Consider the following 23,175-nt stretch of genomic DNA (forward strand, 5'->3'; position numbering starts at 1 on the left):
GTTCAGCTGCAGTTCTGATTTCTCCCTGCTTTATACTGTATTTTTGCAAATGTTATTTCGTGCTGAAGGGCCCAACCCCTGGTGCTCAGGGGTTAATTGGAAAGCATTTGACCCCTCAGAGGCATTCAGGCAGATTTCTTGAAAGGAGAATGGCAATCACACGCTGTCAGCTTTGATTTCATTAAATGCAAAACTGACTATGTAAGGATTTACGTTACACAAAAGGTAGATTTCTACCCCCAAAGAGTAATTTTGGTTGCTAGTCAAACTTCTTCCCTGCTTCCCCCTGGGAAGAAAGTCTGTGGAGAAAAGCATTGCACAGATCACAAGAAAGGCAGGAGAGTTCCTGGAAGAACATTTCCCACTAGTGTGAGACGTGTCTGAACCGTTTGTTTAAAAAAAGCATGACCCAGAGGCTTGTAAGCAACATGTGGACAGAATGTAATTAATCAGGAGTGAAAACTAAGGTAGAATTCTTCTGCTCTCTCTCGTCTTCCACCTCAGAACAGCAATGGGAAGAGATCACTGCACTAGATGTCGTCGTGGTACTCCCCGTACTTTGCTGTGACAGGTTCCTCAAGATGAACTGCTGCACCACCCATTAAGGCAAATGCTGGGTACATTATGCCAGAGCAGTCCACCTCGCACTCATAAAGGCATTTCATACGGCCTGCGTCGTAGAACCCCACCTTGCCTTTGTCACAGTCGAGGCAGATGCCCAAGCACGATGGCAGGGGAAGGATTCTGCTCGCTGGATCCTTGGGGGCAGCAGGTGTTGTGGGGATAAAGAACTTCTTCATGCCTAAAGTGACCAGTGTGAAAGGCTGTGGTGAGTCAAAGAAGGCATCTTCACTCCCACTGTCATGACCACTGTCTTGCTCGTACCTAGAACAGAAAAACAACCATTTGCTTTTGTCAAATTCTGAAGGGGGATCAGTGATGTGAACTGGAGAAAACATTTTTGTAAGACAAGAAACACCACATGGTCACCTGCAAAACCTTGTGGGGTAAAAATATACCTAAGCCAGGAGGGAAGACGCATTTAGTAGGTGGAGAACACTCACTTGGGCCACTTCAGACAATAAATAACAGCTAAACGCTAACGAGGACAAGACCACAGAAGGCTTTACTAAGGAGCGGATGTATCTAAATGTACTCATGCTAGGTAATCATTAATGAACCTACAGGTATAGCAAATTAGTTAACTTGAAAAGTAATTTAGCGACTATGACTAATGATTACAGACAAGGTATGTTTAACTTCATTTACATAATGTTAAATGACACGAGTAAATACATTTAACATGACTGTTGTCCTATGAGTTTTCCTCACCACTGCCGTATTACATTGTCTTTAAAATTCACAACACAAAAAGTAGTGGTTTAAGTTTTTGGTTTGGTGGTTTGGTTTTTTTTAAAGTGCTCTGTCTGGAGGTTTCCATGAACCCCTGTTTCCCAGCTGGTTACTGGGGAAAGTTTGTGGCCAGATTTGTTCAGTCTACATGCTTTTGCCCCCTACTTCTGTCACCAGATGAAGACACACTGGAGAAGCACACATTCTTCTGTGCCGACAATCCCTAGCTAGGTTTGCATTTTTGGGATGTCTGGGGGGAGATTGGATTTGTGTCAGCCAAAGTTTTCCAGGTATTTGTGTGGATAAGGAAAAAGAAATCAGGAAATCAGGATCTAATTTCTCACTTTGCAAAAAGCCTCCGTCTGGCTTTAAGCAGCTCAAGACACAGGCGTTCTTACACTTTCAGTATGTTACACAGGAGGAAGCTGATACATTTTTTACATTCCTGAAAAAGTTAAGAGTCCTCAGGAGATAGCTTCCCAGCCTGCAGTTCCTAGACACATCCAGGCTTACTACAACCATACTTCAGAGCTGAAATCTTTTTATTGGTTTGTCCACTGTACTTTGGCTTGGGAACAGTAGCACTCCAGTACCATATGCAAGTGTATAGCCTGGGATAAGCCAGTGACTTGGAATCCACCGTGACGCAAGCTACAGCAAAGATACACAGATACACACAGTGAACATTGTACCTCTGAATGGCTGCCAAACCTAGTATGCTAAGGAAATTAAGGCAGAGTCTTACTATTGACAATTAAACATTGCTTCAATCTTGCAAGTGATGCTTTTTTTTTACCTTCTTGCTTTAACTGGCACATCTTGACATCTATAGGAACCTCATTTCTTTCCCAAAAAGAATGAAAATAGGACTCTGGATAATTACAACACCTTTCTGCTAATAGCAGGGGATGAACAGGACAACCTGCTTACAGCATATCCTTCAAGCTACTTTCCACTAGTTAGGTTCACCTTGTGTACTAATTGCGACCAGACTCACTCTTAACTTATTTTTTAAAAAGCCATCTCCTTATATAAAACATGTATTGAGCAAGAGTCTGCAATTTACCTTGGGCTGGTCACATCATGGGTATTATGGAACAATTTCTGTATCTGGTTGCTAGAAACAACTCCCACTTTCACCAGGTATGAATAGGCTTCCACACGAAAAGCCCAGACGTGCTTCCCTTTGGCAATCCCGGTGTCGCCAATGATGTAATCCAGGGTTGTGTAGCATCCGACCTGCATGCGCTCAGATCCCAGCAGTAGAGGAAATCCAGCCCTGCTTTCCACAGAGGTTCTTCCTGGGTTCAGCAGGAGATGTTCACTGTTGTACCCACATTTGTCATCAAAAAGAAAACTGAAAACTGAAAAACAGTATCCAAAAAAATTTCCTCTTAGTTAAGTATTTGGCCTTCTGTGCTTATAAACTACATTTTAAGTCATGCTGGCATCAGAATTTCTCACTTTTAAAGGCTAAGGGAACGTCATGCAAGCTAAAACGGTCTCAGCACGCCACCTACTTAACCTGTTTGTTAACAGTGCTTCTAAACATTTACGCAACCGGTAACAGTAGAGTAGAAGTCTGGGAACTACTGGAAACCACCTACAGCTCTTAACACCGACAGACACAGATTCAACACCTTGTGGACAGAAGAAAACCCAATACCTGGAGCTGGAGGCGTACGCAAAATAACTTCTCGGCTCCAAGGGCTACAGATGGACCCTTTATATCCTCGAACTCTAAAGGCATAGGAGCTGTCATCATCAAGATCAGATATTACTTTGCTCTTGCTGCAAACTTTGATCTCCTGCCACGTCGCACTCTCCTCTTCTCCATTAAGCTTATGATACTCAAGAACATAGATATCAGCTGAGTCTGTCTTCCCAGGGCATTCCCAGCTGATCAGAGCTTTGTTGTACATTCTGCTCTGCTCTTCATTGATTTCTGGTATTTCTAGACCTGGAATGCCAGAGATTCAGGAGAAAAAAACCCTCAAATTTAGATATATGTTGTTTTAGAATTAACCATACAAGCCCTTTGTTGAGTGGCTATAGCACTTGGGGGGGGTGGGGGTGGGGGCAGAAATCTGACTCAATCCGTTAAAGAGTACAGATGAGGATGGTTCCATTCATGCACTTACATAAATCCCTTACTTTCTGTTTTTACTTCGAAAGTTGTATTATTTATTTTTGCTGGCAGCTAAAAAAGCATCTAAAAGCCTATTCTTTTCTGTCATGTTAACAAAAAGCTTCTAGGAAGACCTAGTATTACTTAACTACAATGTTTTGGAAGCCAATGTAAACTGGTACTGAATGCAACGGCATCTTAGCTTCTTTTTCAAAGCTGAAGCTAGCATTGCTGCCAGGTAATGCCTTGTGGATCACAGAGACAGAAGGGACAATGCAAGTCACAAGACTGAGTTCTGCAGCTGCAGCCCTGCATAAGTTTTGCCTCTTTCCAGAGAAGCCCTTCAAGTCGTAACTTGAGAAAGACCTGATGCTCTCGCAATTTACCATTGGAATGGAAGGACAAGTCACCAAGGATCTCTTCTTGCTTAGCTATGTCCACCACAAAGTCTTCAAAAGTAGTTTCAGCTGCTGGCCTGAAGCTCTTCAGAGATTCAGTAGCTTTTTGGATTCTGAAAGCACAGAAGCAAAGGGATGGCAGAACAGAGAAAAGGGAATTCACATGTGTGCATTCCTTAAACTAAAAATGCTAGGTTTTGCTTTATAAAAAGTTCTGTTTTCATGTACTTACTGATGTCTCCCAGAAACTTCTGTCTCTCTAGACAGAATTCAAATGCAAAATTTAAGGTCTTTTGTACATCAGTGTAAAGGTATCAGTGTAAAGATAATGAAGAGGTAATCGTTCAGCTGGTAGAGCATTTTAACAATTTGGGGCATTATGTTCAAAGAACAAAATAGATGTGAAGCGCTAATGGAGAACAGCTATTAAGATCAAAGACTTTAAAGCCAGAAGAGACCTGTTAGATTAACTTGCAAATACCCGATACAATCTCTGAGCAAAGGAATGTGTCAGTGAGCTGAATGGGCTACCCTTCCAGTGCAGTCCTACTGAACAAGGCCACGTGTTGTCACAGGACAGAGCCCCTCCTGACTGCTGTTTCTTAACGCACACTGTAATGTAGCAATTTCTACTGAATGGTACTGGGACCATCTCTGAGCCTTTGCAATACAAGGTACTGCATTCAGTACTTTGCTAGCAGGTGTCAAAAGAATATGACTGACCAGACATCCTGGAACAGTATCTGTACTTCAAACAGAAGATAATGAAGATACCTGTCATGAAGCTGTTTTGCTGTTTGAACAAAACAAGATGGATCAGTTTCTTTAAGCACCTCTTGAGCATATCCTACAAGGCCATTATTTTCCAGGAGCCCTTGATATTCCTCTGCTTGCGTTTGCAATTTTTCCAGCCTTAAATTCTTAGAAGTTTCAATTGCCCTAAGAGCTGCGGACTTCTTCTCTTCTAGGACATGAGATAATTTCTCAAAGCTCTGAGATGCTTCTTCTTTAGCTCGTTCACTGTTGCACTAGGAGGGAACGAAAGACATTTTAGACAGATTCCACAGCACTGTGGCTGTCTACAGAAACATACCTCAAGTTGTTCAAGGTATCACAGCAATCTAGTCATCCATTTGACAGACAAGACTAATGAGCTTTGTTATGCCCATCAGCACTGAAAATGTGATCAGCACTGCACCCAAGCTAGTGAGCGTTTACTGGATCAACACAGAGAACGAAGAGCAGGAAAGTATTCCTCTGATTATGTCTTGAGTTACGCATAGCATGTGTCTAAACAGCTCATGGAAAAGCACTGTGAAAACAGGTCAGTTTCTGAAGTCTTCATGCCCAAGAGCTAGGTGCTCCTCCACCTTCCCCAACCACACTGAGATGGGGGTCCAGCCCAGCTTCTCACATATGCCCTCAGAACTGTAGGGTCACCTCTAACTAGTGCCCTGGATAAAAGGAACTACAAAGCACAGAGACAATCTTTATCAAGATACAGGCAGGGCCAGGAGCTCCTGCAATTTCTGCCATTGTGTTTTTCAGCTTGTACGTGAGCTCCCAGCTCTGACTCTTCTGCAGGGAGATTTGACTCTTCATTCTGACTTTATTGCAACATCCTCAAGGCGGCAAACAGCCAGTGTAAATTGTGAAGCACCGTTAATACACAAGAGCTGTAAGTCTAACCCACCTCTCTTTGATTAAGGTATCAAACAAGCTTTCTTTCAATTAAATTTACAGCAGCACCCAAAACTTAACTTCCCTCTGTATGTTGCCCATATTTCCAACACTGTCAGGATTAGGTCTTACCATTTGTGATTCAGGACTAACACAAACTGTTCAGAAATTGTTTTACTGGCTAACTGAAAAAAGCCAAAGGATTTGAAACACTTCAGTGAAAACAGTTTGAGTCTCTGCTGTGTCCCTGCAAGGGCTATCCCCAGACAACACGGAAGACACTCTTACCTCTGTTTCTTTCAGCAGCAGATCCAGCTGTGTGATGTGAGCTTTCACCTGGCTCTCCTTACTGATGAGGTACTCAATATCTTTTGAAAGCTTCTCCTGTGAAAACAAAACAGCGAGCTAGCAGAAGAAGGGTATCCCACCCAAACCGACAACCAGCACAGGCAGGTCATCCAGCTAGCACTCGCTTTATCTAGTTGCGAGGACAACAGCCTGCCACCAGTTATGAGCAGCAACCCTGCGGAGAATTGCTCAGTGACCCGCAATGACTGCACAGGGACATCAGGCCACTGATGTGGGCAGGACTGGGGGCACAGCCTCTAAGGACAAGAGGTAACAGCCTCTAAGGACAAGAGGTAACAGCCTCAGCTGGCTCAGTCTTCCCCAGCCACAAGTGCCACCTTCTCTTAGGCTAGGAACATGAGGCTTCAGGACGTTACTAAAACTTACAGAAAAGCCACGTTAGTTATTAACTCATTTGTAGTAAGATTTGCTAGAAGAATGAGTGGTTCAAAGCATGAACTTATGAGTGTCTCTGCATTTCCTGACTTGCAAGAGTTAACAGCTGTACAGGAAAAGCCTTGCAAACAGGCAAGGAGGCCAAAGAGCACAAGGCAGGCTGGTCTGGTCTTCCCCCCCACCCCCGCCCCCCCTTTTTTTTTTTCTTGTGAGCAAGAGAGGAAGAGAAGGAAGAAGAGGAGGTAGAAGCAATCATTCTTTAACAACAAAGCAATGTTTGCAAGTCTTCCCTGTTGTACTGCGAATTAACAGCTATGCAACTTCAGAAACATACAAGGTCCCAACAGATACTTCCAATGCAAATTTTTCAGGAGTGCTTCTGAAGTATCAGCTAATCCAAGCCACAAGGACACTTACCTTAAAAAAGCTAGATTGTAAAGTATAAACTGCTTAAACCTTTTGCATTGGTCAGTACTGCTATACAGTTGGCTAAAACAAGGTGGAAGGACTTTTAAGAGGTTATGTTTCAAGCCTCATAGAAAATACAGTTTCTCAGAAGTGCGCTATGTCACACTAATATAGATATTAACAGATGTTGCACAACAGCATGCCTCATGACTGGTTCAGTGTCCTCTAAACACACATCCTGGCTTCCTGCCACAGGGAGTTTGCCCTTACACCAGAAGCTCAGTACTTTTCCCCTTCTTAAGGCCAGGTCCAACAATATTTACTTTTACCTTAAGGGTTTTGTAGGCAGTTCTCATGGTTGTTACTCTATGGTTTGCATGACATCCACCCAGTTTACAAAGATGACAAACAGGCCTTCTGCAGATTTCACAGTACATGTTTACCCTCTCCATTTCATGTTCTGGACACATCAAAATCTGAAAAAAAAAGAGAGCAGAGAGAATGCAGGTGTACTTCCAAAAACTGAGGTGGCCAACAAACCATCAAAACACTAAATCACCCCACAGCAGCATCTGATTTCATCAGTGGATTCTTTATATTCAGTTTATCTTCCACCTTTTATATTTGTCTATGCCAGTGAAAGCCAGCAGATGAACACACACAGTTTCACGAGGTTCACAGTGAGTAAACCTGTAGCGATGTCTGTGTACACATCATGTAGCCTCCATACTGCAATCAACCATTTTGCTAATCCCTGAAGTTGTTTGCGTGCCTCAAGCTCCCTACACTCCTGTTCAGAGCTGTAAATGCAATATATAACACAGCCACGCTGTCAAATTCAACTGTGTCCATGCCAGCATCTCTTGAAACAACTACGAACTGTCTTAAAGCAGGAGTTGACATAATACTGTAATGATTTAAATTTAAGCTAGACTCTGATCAGCCACATAGCCATTGCTCTTGGAGCAACAGATGAAATGCAGCCACACCCCCAGTCACAGTCATTTTAAAGATAAAAGGCTCCAGTGTTTCATTTTTTCTGTCTGACTCCAATTACAAGTTGTTCATGCTGAGCGTTAATTCCAGTACCAGCTTAAACAGCATTGCGAAAAAGCTGGTGTTTGCTAAAAGTAATCTTTCAAAAATTGAACACGTTGAAGTAACTGCTCGAAGAGGCAAAAAAAGTGCTGCTCAACTCCAAGCTCAAGCAACAGATAAAACCGTCTAAAAGGGGGTGGGTGGGGGTGGGTGGGTGTGCTTGTGCACATGTGTGCGTGTGTGTTTTAAAAAAAAAGAAATGCTTTGCCTCGTTCCAGAGCACTGAAAGACATTTGGGTCCATCTACTCCGTGTTACCAAAGAGAAGCTCTTGAGAAAGCTTTTCAGTGTCATGTCAAGGAGGAGAACACGACATCAGTGCCAACAGTCAAGCTTTAAAAGCATCATCTTTTAACACACGCACACACATACAAGAAAGGACAGGAAAGGGCTCAAAAATAGAAGTGAGTAGCATAAATATGGACACACTAAGCTAAAATTGCAAACCATCTCTGAAACCAACTCTCAGGCCCCAAATGTTATCTTAGTCTATGGTGAAAAGCCCAAAGACACCAGTCTCGCTAGCACCTTGGTACATAAGACTGTCATTCAGCAGAATATGCAATAAGCTATCCCATTGTCATTGACTGCTGGATTCGGGGGGAGGTGCGAGGAGGGAAGGAAACTTTCAGGAAAATCATCTGTGCAGGCAGACATGTTCAAAACTGCAGTCATGCTGTCAGCAAGAACAAAAGCTTATGGTTCACTCAATGAATAACAGCAATAGTCAAAAAAGGAACAACGGTCCCAAAAAGCAACTACCATTGCACAGATATGTCTGAAGCTATATGCAAATGCTGCAACCCAAATTCTGTAAGATACGGGATACTTACCTTGGGTCTGAAGTTGGTGGTTGGTCCTACATGTTTATGTTGGGCTTTCACAGTTCCCCAAGGATGGTGTATTTTGAAACATTCGTTGCAATAGCTTGCCCTGCAGTCCATGCAGCTCTTTGTGGCCTCTTGAGGTGGAGGTTTGCAGAAATCGCACATAATAGCAACGGCTGCCCTGGCTGCCTGTCTGTATCTTTCCACAATGGTTTCCAAAGTAAAGTTGCGAAATAAGCCATTGATGCCACGTTCTCCGAGATCAGTATCCCGCTGGCAACCCGGACAAGGAAACAGACTCGATCTAGGAGTCAGTGAGTTACGTTTTCTGCCTCTGTAGACACCAAATCCTGATTTAGGAGGAGTGTAAACAGAAGAGGTTTAGATTTTAAAGGGAGAAGCACAGGAATTTATGAACCAATTTCAAACTATCGTAGCACATCATCCAAACCAGTACAATACCAATTCATATGCACTCTGCCAAGCCAAAGAGAATACATTTGCCATGACAAGGTAGTGTAATGTCTGAGTTCAGGGGGCATTACAAACTACTGCTCTAAAACTTAATTCTACGGTAAGGTTAATTTAGCTATTCCAATCCTATCTTCTTCGTCTAGTTTTGCATGCACTCAAGCCGCAGCCTTTCAAAAGACTAAACACAAAACCTTCCGGAAACCAGTTGGTTTTAGGCTAACTGGCTGCCCACATAGAGAGCAACAGCTTCGTAACACGCTGAAGTGTAAGATGTCTATTCCCAGAGTGAGACTGGTTATTCCCAGACAAATATAGCCAACTTGGAGCTCCCTGAAGTTTGCTTTGGCCGAGTCAAACTTACCTGGCTTACCCCAAGAGGCATCATAAAAATCTAAAGAGGAAAACAAGAGAACTAGATATCACCAGTACGAAATCTCAGCCAAATCATTCAGTCCAAATACGTAGAGGCTGACTTGGCCCTTGCTGAACGGCCTTGATAAAGGAGGGCTGCTAAGTAAGCCCCGCACACCAAAGGGGATGCTGAGACGGTTATGTCTGAGAGATTCCTCTACCTTGAACTGGGGAACCACAGATCTGCATGGTTACACAAGGGTACAGCTTATCTCTTTTCATTTCAAAAGGGGACAGTAGAGAAGCTGCCCTCCTACGAAACAGCTATGCACAAATTTCCCCTCTTCTCCAAAATAAAGTGATCCAAGGCTCAAGTCAAGTCGCAAGCCTAGGGATTCTTTGGAGCCTGTTCCAGGGGATGGCTCACACAGACCCAAAAACTATTTACAGGGTAACATTCTTGAGGCTATCAAACAGAGAGTGCATCCCCATGTCTCACTCATGAACCCACAGGGCACAACTATCAAAATTAGTCCTTTATGTATTACTGAAGCAGGTTAAGCCAGTGTTTACGCTTAACATGTATCCTCTCAGCCTCCCCTTACAAAGAAATAAAAAACCATTCTCTCGAGCTGGAGCATGGTTTTAAGATCCCCTTGAGATGACTGCATGTTGGTATAACTAATTTGTAAATAGAGAGAGGTATGACTTCAAGCTGAATTCTTAGTGTTGAAATTGGTTCTTCTTCAGAAAGTGAAATTTGGTCCCATCTGTATTTAGTGAGTATCTTCCCATCAGAAATGTTGATGCTTCATTTCTTTTTGAAGTGTCCTTTGATGCTATCCAAAAGACACTTGCCTTGTGTCACTCTTCTGTGGGTGCTTCACCCAACAATCCAAAACCTCCCTACCTCTCACGCCCTTTCCAGTCTCTTTAAAAAAACAAACCAACACTCCTGTAAGAAACTAGTTCCTTTAAAAATCTTCAAAATGTACCCCATGGTAGTTATGCATCACTATCAGCTAAGAAGCCACAACCAGAGCATGAATAAATGTCAGTCTCAAACTCAGCTGGTCTCATGCTTTTCTGTAGGTTCTGAGCAGAACAGCTAGACTGCATTAACAGAACAGTATGGGTGACATCTAGTAGCATCTAAATGTCAGGTTCCCAAGGGAGCTCTGCCTCCTCTGTGCACAGCGTGGACGGTGCCACAGCACTGCCTGCGCACCCCATCATGCTAGATCACTATTTCTACTGCCCGACAGAGAGCAAGCTGGAGGGCAGCTTTCCACGGAAGATTAAGGATTACCTCCTTACTTACACTGCTGAAAGCAGCATGGGGGGCCTGGTCCCCACGCACAGCCTGTCTGATACTCCCACACTTGGCAAGCCACAGTTCTCACAAGGAGGCCAGGTCACCCACGGTGCGCCCACCACTCCTTAGGCACCCAACCTGGTGCCCTGATGTCCACGTTGTAAAACCATGTAGTGGACAGCTGCAGCGGAAACCGGTGACCGCTTCAGTCCATGCATACAATGCCGTGACAGAACATTATGCTTACTGAGGAAAAAAGGGACTAGACTTGGATTTGGGAGATGGCAGTCACCAGTGGGCTCTCTTCGTTCAAACTTCACATAACGCTGCAGGTAGAGAGAGCTGAGAAAGCAGCTGAAATGTATGCAGAGCTAAACAGTGATTGTGGGGCTGTGCACCCCATATCCAGAAAACAGGACTGTAATGAAGACAACTAGCTATTTCGTTTGGGGATTCCCTCAAATGATGCAAGCCTCAACCTGCCAAGCTACAGCAAACACAGCATTTGCTTATCAAACTGATCCTGAAAGAGTACCAGTACTAACAACTCAAGAGTTGTTTAAAAGAAGTGGGTGAAATAAAATATTTGAGCTTTGAAAACTGGGAAGGGGATGATGAACGTTAGTAACATACGAAATACAAGACACAGCTTTAGGGTTTGTCTTGTGGGCGACTCTTCCAGATCACTGCGGACTGCGGTTTTAAAGTGGACAGTTACGTCAGAAGGAAGCCTAAAAGCCAAGATGAGGTTTCTTTCAAGAAGTACTTTCGATGTATCTGTGTAAAAGAACAACTCATCTGTGGATTACACAACAGCTGTAAGAATCTTTCTAGTGTGACATCACAAAGAGCATGAGGAGTGCTCCTTAAAGCTTCCAGAGCAGACCACACTGGAAGAGGCGGTTAGCGCAGTCTTCTTACAGTCATCTGTCTCCCAATTCTGCAACCGTGCAATAACCATCGTCTATGGAAAATGATTTATTGTAAGCGTAATGAATTGGGTAGGACAAACCCATCATTTGCAAAGTCTGCAGAGGCTCAGAAGGAAGTCGAACTACTCAATTTAGGCTGGCCGAAACCTGAGAGAACCACCTCAACAGTACCACTGACAGGCAATAAAACTGCTGAAATCTACACCTCAACAGCGACGCTATTGAACGTGATGCTACTGCATCTCAATGTAACTGAAATACAGGAATAAACAAATACAATGGTTACAAAGATTTACAGGACGCCACAAAGACTGATCTATTATATATGAAATAGAGTGCACTGTCCTTAAAAATATTCCCATTGTTCTCGCCACAGAATGAACAAGACTCGCACTATCCCTAAGTCATCTCTTTAACTGCATCAGGAGTACCGGGAAGACATTTTACCAATGCAGACGCAATTCGGCTCAAGTCAGTCGAACACATAAAATAAGGAAAACACGCAAAAATTCCGATACGTACCTGATCTACTAATCCTGTCCATGCTGGAAGAAGAGCTTTGAATTTGAGGGCTACTCTGATTAGAGGATTCAGAGCCTCCATCAGCAAAAGAGTCTTCAAATGCAGAGAGTATTTCTTTCACACATTTGTGACAGACATTGTGCTGGCAAGGAAGGATCAGTGGATGGGTAAATAATTCCTTGCATGCTGGGCAGATGAGCTCTCTTTCGATACCCTTAATGGTAACCTTCATGACAGAAAGAGGGAAAAACAAGTGTAAGTGCAGAAAACGTGAGCCAGCAAGACTTACTGCACAGCTGTATGTCTGTATGTCACAAAAGCCCAGCTCTCTAGAATAATCGTTCTATTCTAGAATCGCACATTCTAGCTGGTTTGAGGCATTCCGCTGGTTAACGCTGCAAACAAATCTCAATTAACATTTATGAAAGCACTGACAACATTCCTTTCAACTGAAATGAACACCGCCACTAGGCAAACTCGGTTCATCTTTAGGTCATGTCTGCCTTGCAGGGGAGGAAAGGAGAGGAGGGGAGTAGTCTTAATTCCACTCAAGGACCTAGTGAAACGAAAGCATCCATACTTCTTAACAATAGGAATCCATATGTTTAACTCAGCTCGCTCGCTCGCTTTTCAAGAAGGGGGGGTGGGGGAGGGAGAAAAAAGAAATTAAGTGTCAGACTGGTTAAACAACAGGCTTTCCCACCGTGTAATCCACATTTAAGCACTGGAACTGCCTTGACTTCGTTAGGCTAATAGTTCCAGTCCGGAACATTATCTGTTTGTTTATTTATTTCCTGCACAAAGAGGCGCCCGTGGATCTGTGCAGCTCTTCAGTAATTTAATGACCCCACAGCCATCTGGCACTGCGCTCCGAGGCCGGAGTATCTGCCGGGAGAGCCAACGGCAACCGAAACCCAGCGAAGCATCAAGTGGCGGGCGCGGACACCGGCTGCCCAGCGCCCGCTCGTCCCCTCTCGGGTGGGTTTTCACCGTCCAGCCCGCCGCCAGACCAGACCGACTTTATTTATGCGGTTCCCCCGCCAGCACCGAGCCCCGTCTGAAGATCTAGGGGCCAGCCCTGCCCGCCGCCCCAGCACCTCGGGCTGCCGCCGGTGCCGCTCCCAGCCGGGCAGGGACGAGGCTGCCGGCGCACACCGCGGGGGGCAAACACCCCCCAATCCACCGCCCCCCCCGCCCCCCCGCAGCACAGGGCGCAACAGCGGAGGGGACGACAAACCCCGACCCGGCGGCCGCGTCCCCAGGCTCCCCCCGGGCACCAGGGGCGCGGCGCCGGGGCGGCCACGCCCGCAGCGGCAGCGGCCACGCCCGTGATGTTTCTGCACGCCTGGTGTTACAAAGAACTAGAGAACACATGTAAAGATGTTATTTCACATCTACTTTAGAAACCACCTTCATAAAAATACAAAACACTGTGCTTGAAATGATTCTGATAATGCCAGTAATGCACAGTCTGTATATTCAAACTGAAACATGTTACTTAACCGAGGCGGGGGGAGAATGGACTGGTAAGGACGTGAGTTGTGAGCCTTCCAACTATGTTTTGAGTAATAATTTGCAAGCTTGTGAATAACTCTATTACCCCTTAACCACCTCCGCCATCCCCAAACTTCCCGATGTTACAGGCAGGCTTTAAAGGATGTAGCTCTTCCTAAGCCCTTGTCTACATTGGCACACTACCCATCGCTGACATCGGATGTGGTTTATTTGGGACCAAAATAAACTATCAGCCGCAGACCAGAACAAAGCCCCTTTGGCTCTGCTGCCACCTTTGAAACAGTGTGAAGAAATTGGTCTTTGGTGGCACAGCAAGGCAAACCATTCTGCACTTCATGCCAGAGGTGTAGATGCCAGCAGAGGTGGGTGTTGCTAGCGTGGACAAACCTAGAGCACACATTTTCCTCCTGTTGTCCCACAGCCTAAATAGCTGTTTTGGAAACTGCCTGTTAGTTACTAGAATGTGATTGAGGAGAACTTCATGGATACATTACGTAACTTTTTACACACACACGCGCACACATGCACGCATGTGTCTATATCCACATCTGTAAGTGTATATGCTGTGAGCTTACAGGTTGAGAGCTTTAGGAAAAAGAGTAGTAAACTGCTGCGTACAGAAGAATGTTTGATTTGGGGCGAGAATTTTATCTAAAAATGTCTTTTACCCTTTAGGATGGTGCCAGAAGTTGCTGCAGTAGGAAGAAAAGGTGTCTATAACCACCTCTGTGATCTGTGGGCATCTGGAATAACTGCTATAGAGCTTGCTGAGCTTCAGTCTCCATCCAATGTTTGACCTACATCCAGTGAGGTTAGCAAGGGGTTAAAGCGCGGTGTGTAAGTACAGCTCCCCAAATCATCCACCTGGAGTAGTGGCTACATGGGTGCTTGTGGTGTTTGGGGGTACTGCAAGGGTAGTGGGTTGTAAGTGTTCTGGATGTACGTGATAGAAATTGTGACAACTCCTTTTGCTGCATAAATGCATCATGTTGTCCTGGTAGCATCTCTTAAACGGATGGACTTCTTCCTGCCAACTAAACAATGTCTTCAAAATTCATGTCAGATATGTACTGCCATGTAACCCACAGAAATACTGTTGGATTTTTTAGAGCGCTTCTGCTAATGATGGAAAGCAACTTCCAGCCTCCTGAATTAAAGGACAAAATGAAATGGCAAGTACTTTTCTGTTTCAGTAGATAATGATCATGTAGTTCACTGGGCAATTGATTCTCACGACTACCACTTCCTTTTACAGGTCCAATAGTTTCCATCATTCTGTGAAAATGGTACTTAGGAAAAAATCCTAAAAAAGGACCGACAGCTGAAAAGTTACTACAGGTATAAATTTATGTATGGGATTTTTTTTAAGTTCTAAAATTAAAATATGCTTAATATGAGTGGTTGGAATTTTAATCTGTGTTTTTCCTTCTGTCTTTCAGCATCCTTTTTGTTACCCAGCCATTAAATCCAAGTCTTGCTATTGAACTTTTGGATAAAATGAATAATTCTGAGCATTCCACTTACCGTGATTTTGATGACGATGATCCTGAGGTGGGAATACATTTTAATCACAGACTCAGATTAAGTTTTCGTTTGCCGACAAAACTAAATGCTTATGATTTCTTGAGCCACAGAATGTTTTGTGATCTGGGAACAGGCTCAAGGGTTGCTTTTACTTTTGGTTGTGCTGCTCTGTCACACGTCCAGGCCCTTAGCAAAACTCATTATATTTGGGGGAGAGACACTCAAAGAGAAAGAGATGAAAACACTTTAAAATTTTGTTTGCGGTTGTCCTTCAACAATTTTGCAGCAGTTGTGTGGACTGCTTCTCCAGTCCCGAGTTCTGGCGTGCATTCTGCTTTCTGTTTCTTTGTGGAATTATGTTTCCCTTCATCTGCAAAGCAAGCATTCATAAAAATCGTGTTCTACCTCTGCAGAACTTGTTCTTTTGTTCCTGATTTGCTTTCTTATGAGAAGGAGAGAACGATCCTGTAGTTGTTTTTGTCAAGCAGTTTGGTATGTGTTTCTTGCAGATTCTATTTTCTCTCTTGGAATACTCTGAAACTCCATTTCACCTACAGGTTTTGTCAAAGACAAAGTTTCTGACTTTCTGCTTTAACAGCTGGGAAGAAACAGCACGCTTATGGAAGGTGATAAGCGGTGCAGGACTGAAGTGTTTCATAAACAAGAGAAAACAGATATTCTGTTACTGCATCCTGTCTTCATACTTAACTGTATGTTAGTGAAGACTTTCCAACTATCAATACCGTTAAACTGAGAGGCCAAAAAGGAAATGTTATCTGAGCAAAGACAAATGCCGGCCAGCATTGTCTTTACTTGCTCAAATCCAGTGTTTTAAAAACCCTTGTCTTGAAGTTAAAGACACTCTACAGATAAAATGTCTCCAAATAATTCTAACTTTCATGTACTAAAAAGTACATGCAATCTTTATTTTTAGCTTCCGCTTGATTTCTGTCTGTCTTTGTTGCTATTATGCTAAAGAAACCTGCTAAAAACCAGGTACACAATACTGGCTTTAAAGTGAATATATTTTGGAATTGAAGTATTTTATTGTTCACTTCTAGCCTCTGGTAGTGCCTCAGAGGATTCATTTGACAATTAGAAATGGGAGAGGAGAAAAGACACGCTCTGAAATAAACTGTAAGCATGTGTACTATGACAACATTAACTATTCTTAAAATAATCATTGATATTCACTTATTTCAACTCGTATTCTGCATAGCTGACGTATATAGAAACAGTTTTAGTGATATTCAGGAAAAGAAAAACTTACGCTGTTTCACTTACGGATATAGTTTCTAGATGACTATGCAAAAGAAACATTAGTGTAAAACATTTGAATGCCCCTTTTGTCAGCACTTCAGCAAATGTCACTATTGCTTCATCTTAACTGAACAGGACGCAACCTGAGCTCTTCTGAGAGCTGTTTGGTATCGCTTCATACGCCACTGCAGCAGGGATATTCGGAGTGATGCCAGATTGTGCTAGGTAGCAGAATGGCAGAGGAAGATTTTTCTGCCTTAAATTAGTCTCTTGTTGTGGTTTTTGCTTTTGAACTGAAACAGTCCTTTAGAAACCAGGAAAGGAGGTGGTTGATCGCTGGCCATTAAAAGCAGACTCCATCCCCCAAACTGTGGTCATTCTTTTGCTTGAATTAAATCAGAGCAATCCTTGGAGCTTTAGTTGTCTTTTCTGAAGCTAAAATTGTGGGAAGGAGTGTTAAAGAGCGTCTGCCAAAGAGCTTTCCTAGAAGATGCGATAAGCTCTCTCCAAACTTCATTCACGGCTCTTTAGTGCTATTGAATCGCCCCAAAGAACGTGTTTTCTCTAAATTACATCTGTATTGGTGCTCTAAAGAGGGCACTTGACGGCCTTGTTTGCTGAATGGTTTTCCTCATCCTTCCTAATGAGCGGGTGGGGCAAGTGGCGATCGTGCTGCCTTTGTGACAGAAGAGTACTTTCTGTGCCCCTTAGTTTCCAGCAGGCACAAGTTGGGGGTGTGCCTGTGTCAGAAGTTTCCATCAGTGGGGCTGTGATGCACTCATTAAACTGGATTTGCCTTTTTGGTTAGCCTTTGGAGCTGAATTGGGTCTAATTACAGTCCAACTTCGATTCTTGTTTTCCTTTTCTCCTCTGTAGTTGGTCAAGTAAAATTTGGTCCACCCTTGAGGGAAGAGACGGAGCCACATCGTGAGTTCGTGAGTTGCAAGCAGCGTGGGCTATGCTCTGCACATTATTCCCTGCAAATGTCTGTGGAGGAGGAGAAATCCAAGATGTGTAGCATACCTCCTTAGTGCTACTGAAGTTGGTAGTGATTTTTCTGACAAGTAACATATTGGTCCTGGATCTTTTGGTGCCATTGCACTATATGCAGCAAGACCCCTTATTTGTGGGCTCTGCCAGGTGTGATGTATGTGCTAAGCAACAGCCCTTGGTCTTGTGGGTTTCCCCTATGCTTTATACCTCATTGCCAAGTATATCATTCCCTTTAATTATAGAGTTATTTTTTTAATTGTAGAATGCATGTGCATATTCAAATGTTTCTCTCCCTTGTGCTTGTATTGACACTTGAGCCACGCCGAGTCTGGCAGTTGATGTATTCTGTGAAGGTGTGTTGCCAATGTTTTCATCGTACGGACCTGTCAGTACAAGGGGTGTGAGAACTCAAGCAGTGAGGGAAAAGGTGTCTGTGCTGCCTCACGCACACGATTGCAGCAGCTTCCTCTCTTCTGTGGAGACTGTTGCTTTCCACACTTGTGCACTTGGGCAGTTTCTTCACATTCCTGGATAAAAAAGACACTCCTTTGCTTCCTTACTGCAGACTTCTGTGTTCTCTTTGTTTTTCTAAGGCAGGTGTTGAGGTGAAAAAGTTGGCTTAGTGCATAGGTGGGAGGGACACTGGCTTTGCTCTGAGTTGGTTTTGGGAAGGGTGTGTAGCTGGGAATGTAATTCCTCTTCTGAAGGCTACAAACTACATGTGAGTGGGATTTCTGGTGTAGGTTTCCTTGTACTGCTCTGTCGTTGTACTAAAATCTCCTTCCCGGTGCCTTGTCCTTTGGTAGTGGGTCAGCTGGCTCTGGGTGTATGAGTTTGTATGTGATCTTGCTCTTCCTCAGCAACGGCTGGACAGGTGGTCTGCAGGTTCTAGTGCCCGTTGGAGACAGAGGAGAATAGCTTACCACATCTCACGTAGGACTTAGGCAGTTGTTTCAGATATGTTATTTAGACCTTGACATGACTGCATACCAACATCATTTCGGAGCCCTGGTTATACAAGTGTTTCTTAAACATGGTAATGAAGTCAGTGTTTCACCATAAACTCATCAGTTAACTCCAAAAGATTTTTGAACTGATTCCAAGTTATCCTGGCTTTGCTCCCCTGTTGCATTGTCTGGATTATAAAGAAAATACAATTAGTAGCATCGTATAGTTCAAATTATAATGCTTGGCTCCTTAAGAATGTCATTTATTTCTACAGACACAGAATCATAATTGCAAAGAGATGTTAAGGAAGAAGCTGAAGTTTTAAAAATACTTTTTCTGTTTCTTTCTTGCTTTATCAGTTACTGACCAAACCAAACCAGTTAGCGGACAGCTTCATGGGGCAGAGACGTGTTTTCCTTGCACCTTAGGAACCTGAGTTGCTAAACCGGGGAGAGGGATTTTCTGCAGGGACTAAAGCACCACTTTGGAGAGCACTTCTTTGTCCGGTGTTGTTGGGAGGGAGGAGCAGAGCCTTTTCCTACCTTGTGGGTTAGCAATCAGGGCCTTTGCACTTTGGAATGGCAGAAGCCCTTGCTGCTCCAAGAAGGGACTTGAAGGATCCAGATTAATTCTGCTGATAAGGAAATCTCTTAGTATGGTCTGCTCCTGTTGGAGTTTGGGTATTTGAAACCTGTCCAAAGAACTTGCCTCATCTCCCTGCCTGTAGGGAAGATCCCTGATTGCTTGTTTGGATCTTTCTGAAGAGGGCAATTAACTGGTCCACTGCTCCTATCAGAATGAAGCATGCAGTCCTGATCTGTCCTTTCCAGATAAAACAGAGCAATGATTTTGGAAATGATGATGTTGGGTCTAGAGACCAAAGAAAAACTGTATTTTGTCATTAGATATAGAACCGATGGACAATTTAAAGTGGCATGTCAAATGCGAACTAGAGCTCTGTTCACAGAATGGCTGCTCCAGCAAAGAGCCTTAGCACAAAGCAGGCTGAGGGAGAAGTTTGTAACAACCTACACGCTCTTTTAAATGCAAGCGGGAGCAAGAGGTGCCTGTCTGTTCCTCCAGCACTAACAGTGTGGATCCCTTTTCCTTACAGCAGTTCTTCTGACCCTTTTGCTTCTGTCTCACTAAAGCATGCTTAAATTTGATGTTTATAAGCCAAAGGAGTGGACCGCTGCAGCATAAGGAGTTACTGGTGGTGGTGCCTGGAGATGTGGAACTGGCACATACTTGCCTCTAACTGAGGCAGTTTGTCGCTCATTGCCACAGCTCAGGTGGTGAACAATAATCCATTCTTTTGGTGTGACTCGGTAGTGTCTGGTAATGTGACCGTACCCTTCGCTGTGTTTTACCTCCATCCCCAGAACTGGCTTAACATGGTTTGAGTTTCAACTAACAACTTTTGTTTTAGCAAGAAACTTTCCCTTTGTGTCTACGTGGCTTTCAGTCACAATGTAAATAACTTGAGTGTCTTGATCTCTGTCTAACAAACAGCCTGGCAGGAGTGATTTTTGGACAATTCAGAAGAAAAATACTACACTGCAAGATCTAACCTGGTATTTTTCATCTTATACCTTTCTTTGTCAGTGTTAGTTTTGTCTTTGTTTTCCTTTTTCAAAGCTCATGTTGTGCCCTGTTGTTGTACTGGTGTTTTCATCTGTGTAAAAGCCATTCAGTATAAGGATGAGTCTAGATGTGTGTTTCTGTAATGTAGGAAGGAATTCTTAGTATGTGCAGTACTGAAAGCATTTCACCCGTACTCATGTTTAGTTGAATCATTTGTATAGAAGGGGCTCAGTATTAGGCACTCATTCTAATTTCTTTATTTAACTGCCTTGCAAAGCATAACTTGTTAATTTTTTTGAAAGTGATTAAAAATAGAAGAGACAGTCTCTTTGTATTTTTGTCTGGTGGTTCCTTTAAATAGTCGCATGAAAGACTATGAAATTATATAAATGTAAGTCTCTGAATTCTCCAGATGGTAATTATGTGACAGAATGAATATACACTGAATAGCAATAACAGAAAGTGGTGTCCTAAGTGTTTTCAGTGGCATTTGGCATCGTTTACAGTCTGATACATTCTCGACATTTACTGCACTGCTAAAAAAATTGGTTCCTAGCTTTGCAGTGTAGAAATTACTCTAGAAAGAGAGTTTTCTTATTTCTGTGCTCTTTAGGCACTGTGTAGTTCAAAATGTAATGCTTTTAAGTCTTGGACATCTTCATATACTGTTAAAAAAGTTAAAGAAATATTCTGTACTAGATGAAGAGCATTATTCTGCTAACTTTCTTTGATTTGTGAGATGTTTCATAGAAGTGCAGTGAGGGGAACATGGAAGACTGGGGTGCTTGGGAATGTCTTGGTTTGTTTTCCATGTGGTGTTTTTTGTTTTGGATTTGTTTGTTTGTTTTGGCATGAGTTGGCTTGGTGGGACGTGAATCTGCCAATACCATAGTTACTGAGAGCTTAGACTGTCTTCCCCGTTCGTGGAAGGAATTTCCTGTATTGCTTGATTATGAGAATGTTTCATAAATTGTGTTGAGATGAGTAGCTTAGATTTCTCTGTATGCGGTGGGAGCACCTCCATCGTGTGCAATTGCTCTGGTTTGGGGAGTGTGGTTTTGGTTTTTCGGTTTGGTTTTCTTTTGGTTTCATCTTTTCAGTTTAACGCTTTTTAAAACACTGCCTTTTTCAGGATACTTTCAGTGTTTGTCGCATGTCTTGCTAGCCTCGTATCTATCTGGGGGTCTGAGAGACAGCTGAGAACATGTCTCCTAACTGGACTGTCCTTTCCCATCCTTCTTTTGACCCATGCTGTTCAGTACCCTCTTCAAAAATTATTACTATGACCAAGCTTATAAAGTACTATTATTGTCCCATTCGTGGGAGGGTTTTTAAGTCAATCGACAGCACTTTCTGTGTTTCACTGCTTTCTTCACAACCTCCTGTGCTCATTGTGAATCAAAGAGGAGAATTCTGGTTTGGTGGCAATGCTTCACCCATTTGTGAGGTTTTTCCAGTAAGACCTAATCCTTCTTGAAACTAGGAGAACTATTTAGTAGTTGGTTCCTTCTTCTGTTGTGGACCAGCACACACTGATCAGACTTTCTCTCTCTGTCTCTGTCCTTCCCCCCACTCCCCGCTCCTGCTCTGACAGTATTGGCTTCGGCTACGTTCAGTGAGAAAAGTGATATGTGGATTTTTCAAACATCATCAAGAGGAAAAAACTACTTTTTCAGAAGCATAATATATCACCTACTACTGTTGGGGTCTTTCCCATGCTATTCTACTGGGTTTATTAAAATACCTTATGAGCAGCAACTCTTTTGCTCAGCAACGTGTCTCTAAGATCCTGCCCCCAAAAAAATCATCAGAAATTGAGACATATTTGGGGCATCATGAGTCATAAAAGGTATACAGTCAAGGTTGGTCAAGGTTGGCAGCAAATCTGGGGAGTGCGTGAGAGTTTTTTTACCTATTACCTCGCATTTGGCACAGCTGGATGGATCATATGGCAGTTTATGCAGTCACCATGCACATTACCTTTTAAAAACTTGACAGCTACGATGTGGTTACCCTTAAAAAGCATTCCTCTCCTTTTCCTCTTCCCCCTCCCTCTGCCGCTGTGCTCCTGAAACAGCTACCTGGATCTGCCAGAAGGATGGAGAAATTCAGTAAAGGTCTTGTTTGCAGGGAAAATTCCGTGTCCAAACCCCAGTATCCCTTCATGCAAATGGCAAACAGACAAGAACAAGATAGTACTCCTCTTTTGATCTTCTACAAATGTACCCCTTTGATTCATATCTAAAGACAGAATAATAGAATATTGTGCTCTAGGTACAGGGCTCTTCTCTTTTTCAGGATAGGTCTTTTTTAGTTTTTCTGCACCTAGACAACAAGTTTCTGAGGAACTTACTAACTTGGGCACCTTCCGCCATTTCAGATTGTCTTGCACATTCTGCTTCCTGTCATTTTGAGTTCCTCCTGTTCCTATTCCGGTCATTGCACTGTGTTTTGGCAGCTGTTTTCTGACAATCTCCTTTGCCTCAGGAGCAAGCAGAGGTATGCCGGTCTTTAAAAAAAAAAACAAAAACAGTCTTACCTTCCTTGCACATTAGACTTCAAGTAGGGTAGACCTCAAACAAATGCTTCTCCCATATTTTTCCCTATCTTTCTGTGTACTTTAAAAGCATTTGTTTGGATACAGACTCAAATAAGTGGGAGCGCTGAGCATTGCATTTGCAGTGAGCTCAGTAAATGGTTTAGATCAAAGTAATCTTCTCAAAAAATATGTGCACCTTTGCTCTGGAACAATTTTTGAGTTTTATGCTATTGATCCTGGGAGAAGCACCCTGAAAAATCCAATGGCTAACGACATGTATGAGTGTTCATCTTGTATTGCGGCAGCCACCACGATGACAGTCTCGGGAACCTACCTGAGCTGGTGTAGTAGGACCCAATTTCTGTCAGTTGAAAGGTTTTTGCTATAATTAAGCCTATGTTCAGAAGCAGTCTCAAGTACGTGACATGCTGAGGAAGAACGTGCAGCTTCTTTCAGGTTCTTGGTTTCCACCAGGTCGGTTCCCCGTTCGGGTTCCCTGTGTGGCGTTGCAATGGCTGTGTCAGTGTGGTGGAGGGAGGTGCGTGGGGTAGAGAGAAGGCGGGAGTAAGGGCTCTTAAACCCA

The 23,175-nt window shown here is 43.3% G+C and overlaps 1 protein-coding gene across 1 annotated transcript; it reads right to left on the reverse strand.

The window, feature by feature from the left end:
- Nucleotides 1-530: 530 nt before the first annotated feature.
- Nucleotides 531-13,849, reverse strand: LOC132320872 (E3 ubiquitin-protein ligase TRIM36-like). Its single transcript, XM_059834497.1, has 12 exons — nucleotides 13,830-13,849; nucleotides 13,081-13,114; nucleotides 12,210-12,443; nucleotides 10,914-10,921; nucleotides 8,642-8,969; nucleotides 7,041-7,187; nucleotides 5,848-5,943; nucleotides 4,654-4,907; nucleotides 3,868-3,992; nucleotides 3,020-3,313; nucleotides 2,420-2,717; nucleotides 531-885 (listed from the first exon to the last, which is right to left on the reverse strand). The coding sequence occupies exons 1-12, from the start codon at nucleotides 13,847-13,849 to the stop codon at nucleotides 531-533; spliced, it is 2,193 nt and encodes a 730-aa protein (XP_059690480.1).
- Between the last annotated feature and the right edge of the window lie 9,326 nt (nucleotides 13,850-23,175).

This window comes from Gavia stellata, unplaced genomic scaffold (assembly GCF_030936135.1).
Source record: "Gavia stellata isolate bGavSte3 unplaced genomic scaffold, bGavSte3.hap2 HAP2_SCAFFOLD_34, whole genome shotgun sequence".
Classification (NCBI taxonomy): Eukaryota; Metazoa; Chordata; class Aves; order Gaviiformes; family Gaviidae; genus Gavia; species Gavia stellata.

What these genes read in the sequence shown, in the direction of transcription:
- LOC132320872 (XM_059834497.1), bottom strand. Translation starts at nt 13,849, where the DNA reads ATGGCGGAGGTGGTTAAGGG. An exon ending in TGCTGCTGAAAGAAACAGAG is followed by an intron (nt 4,908 to 5,847) that starts GTAAGAGTGTCT and finishes GTTCCCTCCTAG; the next exon opens with TGCAACAGTGAACGAGCTAA. An exon ending in CTTGTCCTTCCATTCCAATG is followed by an intron (nt 3,314 to 3,867) that starts GTAAATTGCGAG and finishes CTGGCATTCCAG; the next exon opens with GTCTAGAAATACCAGAAATC.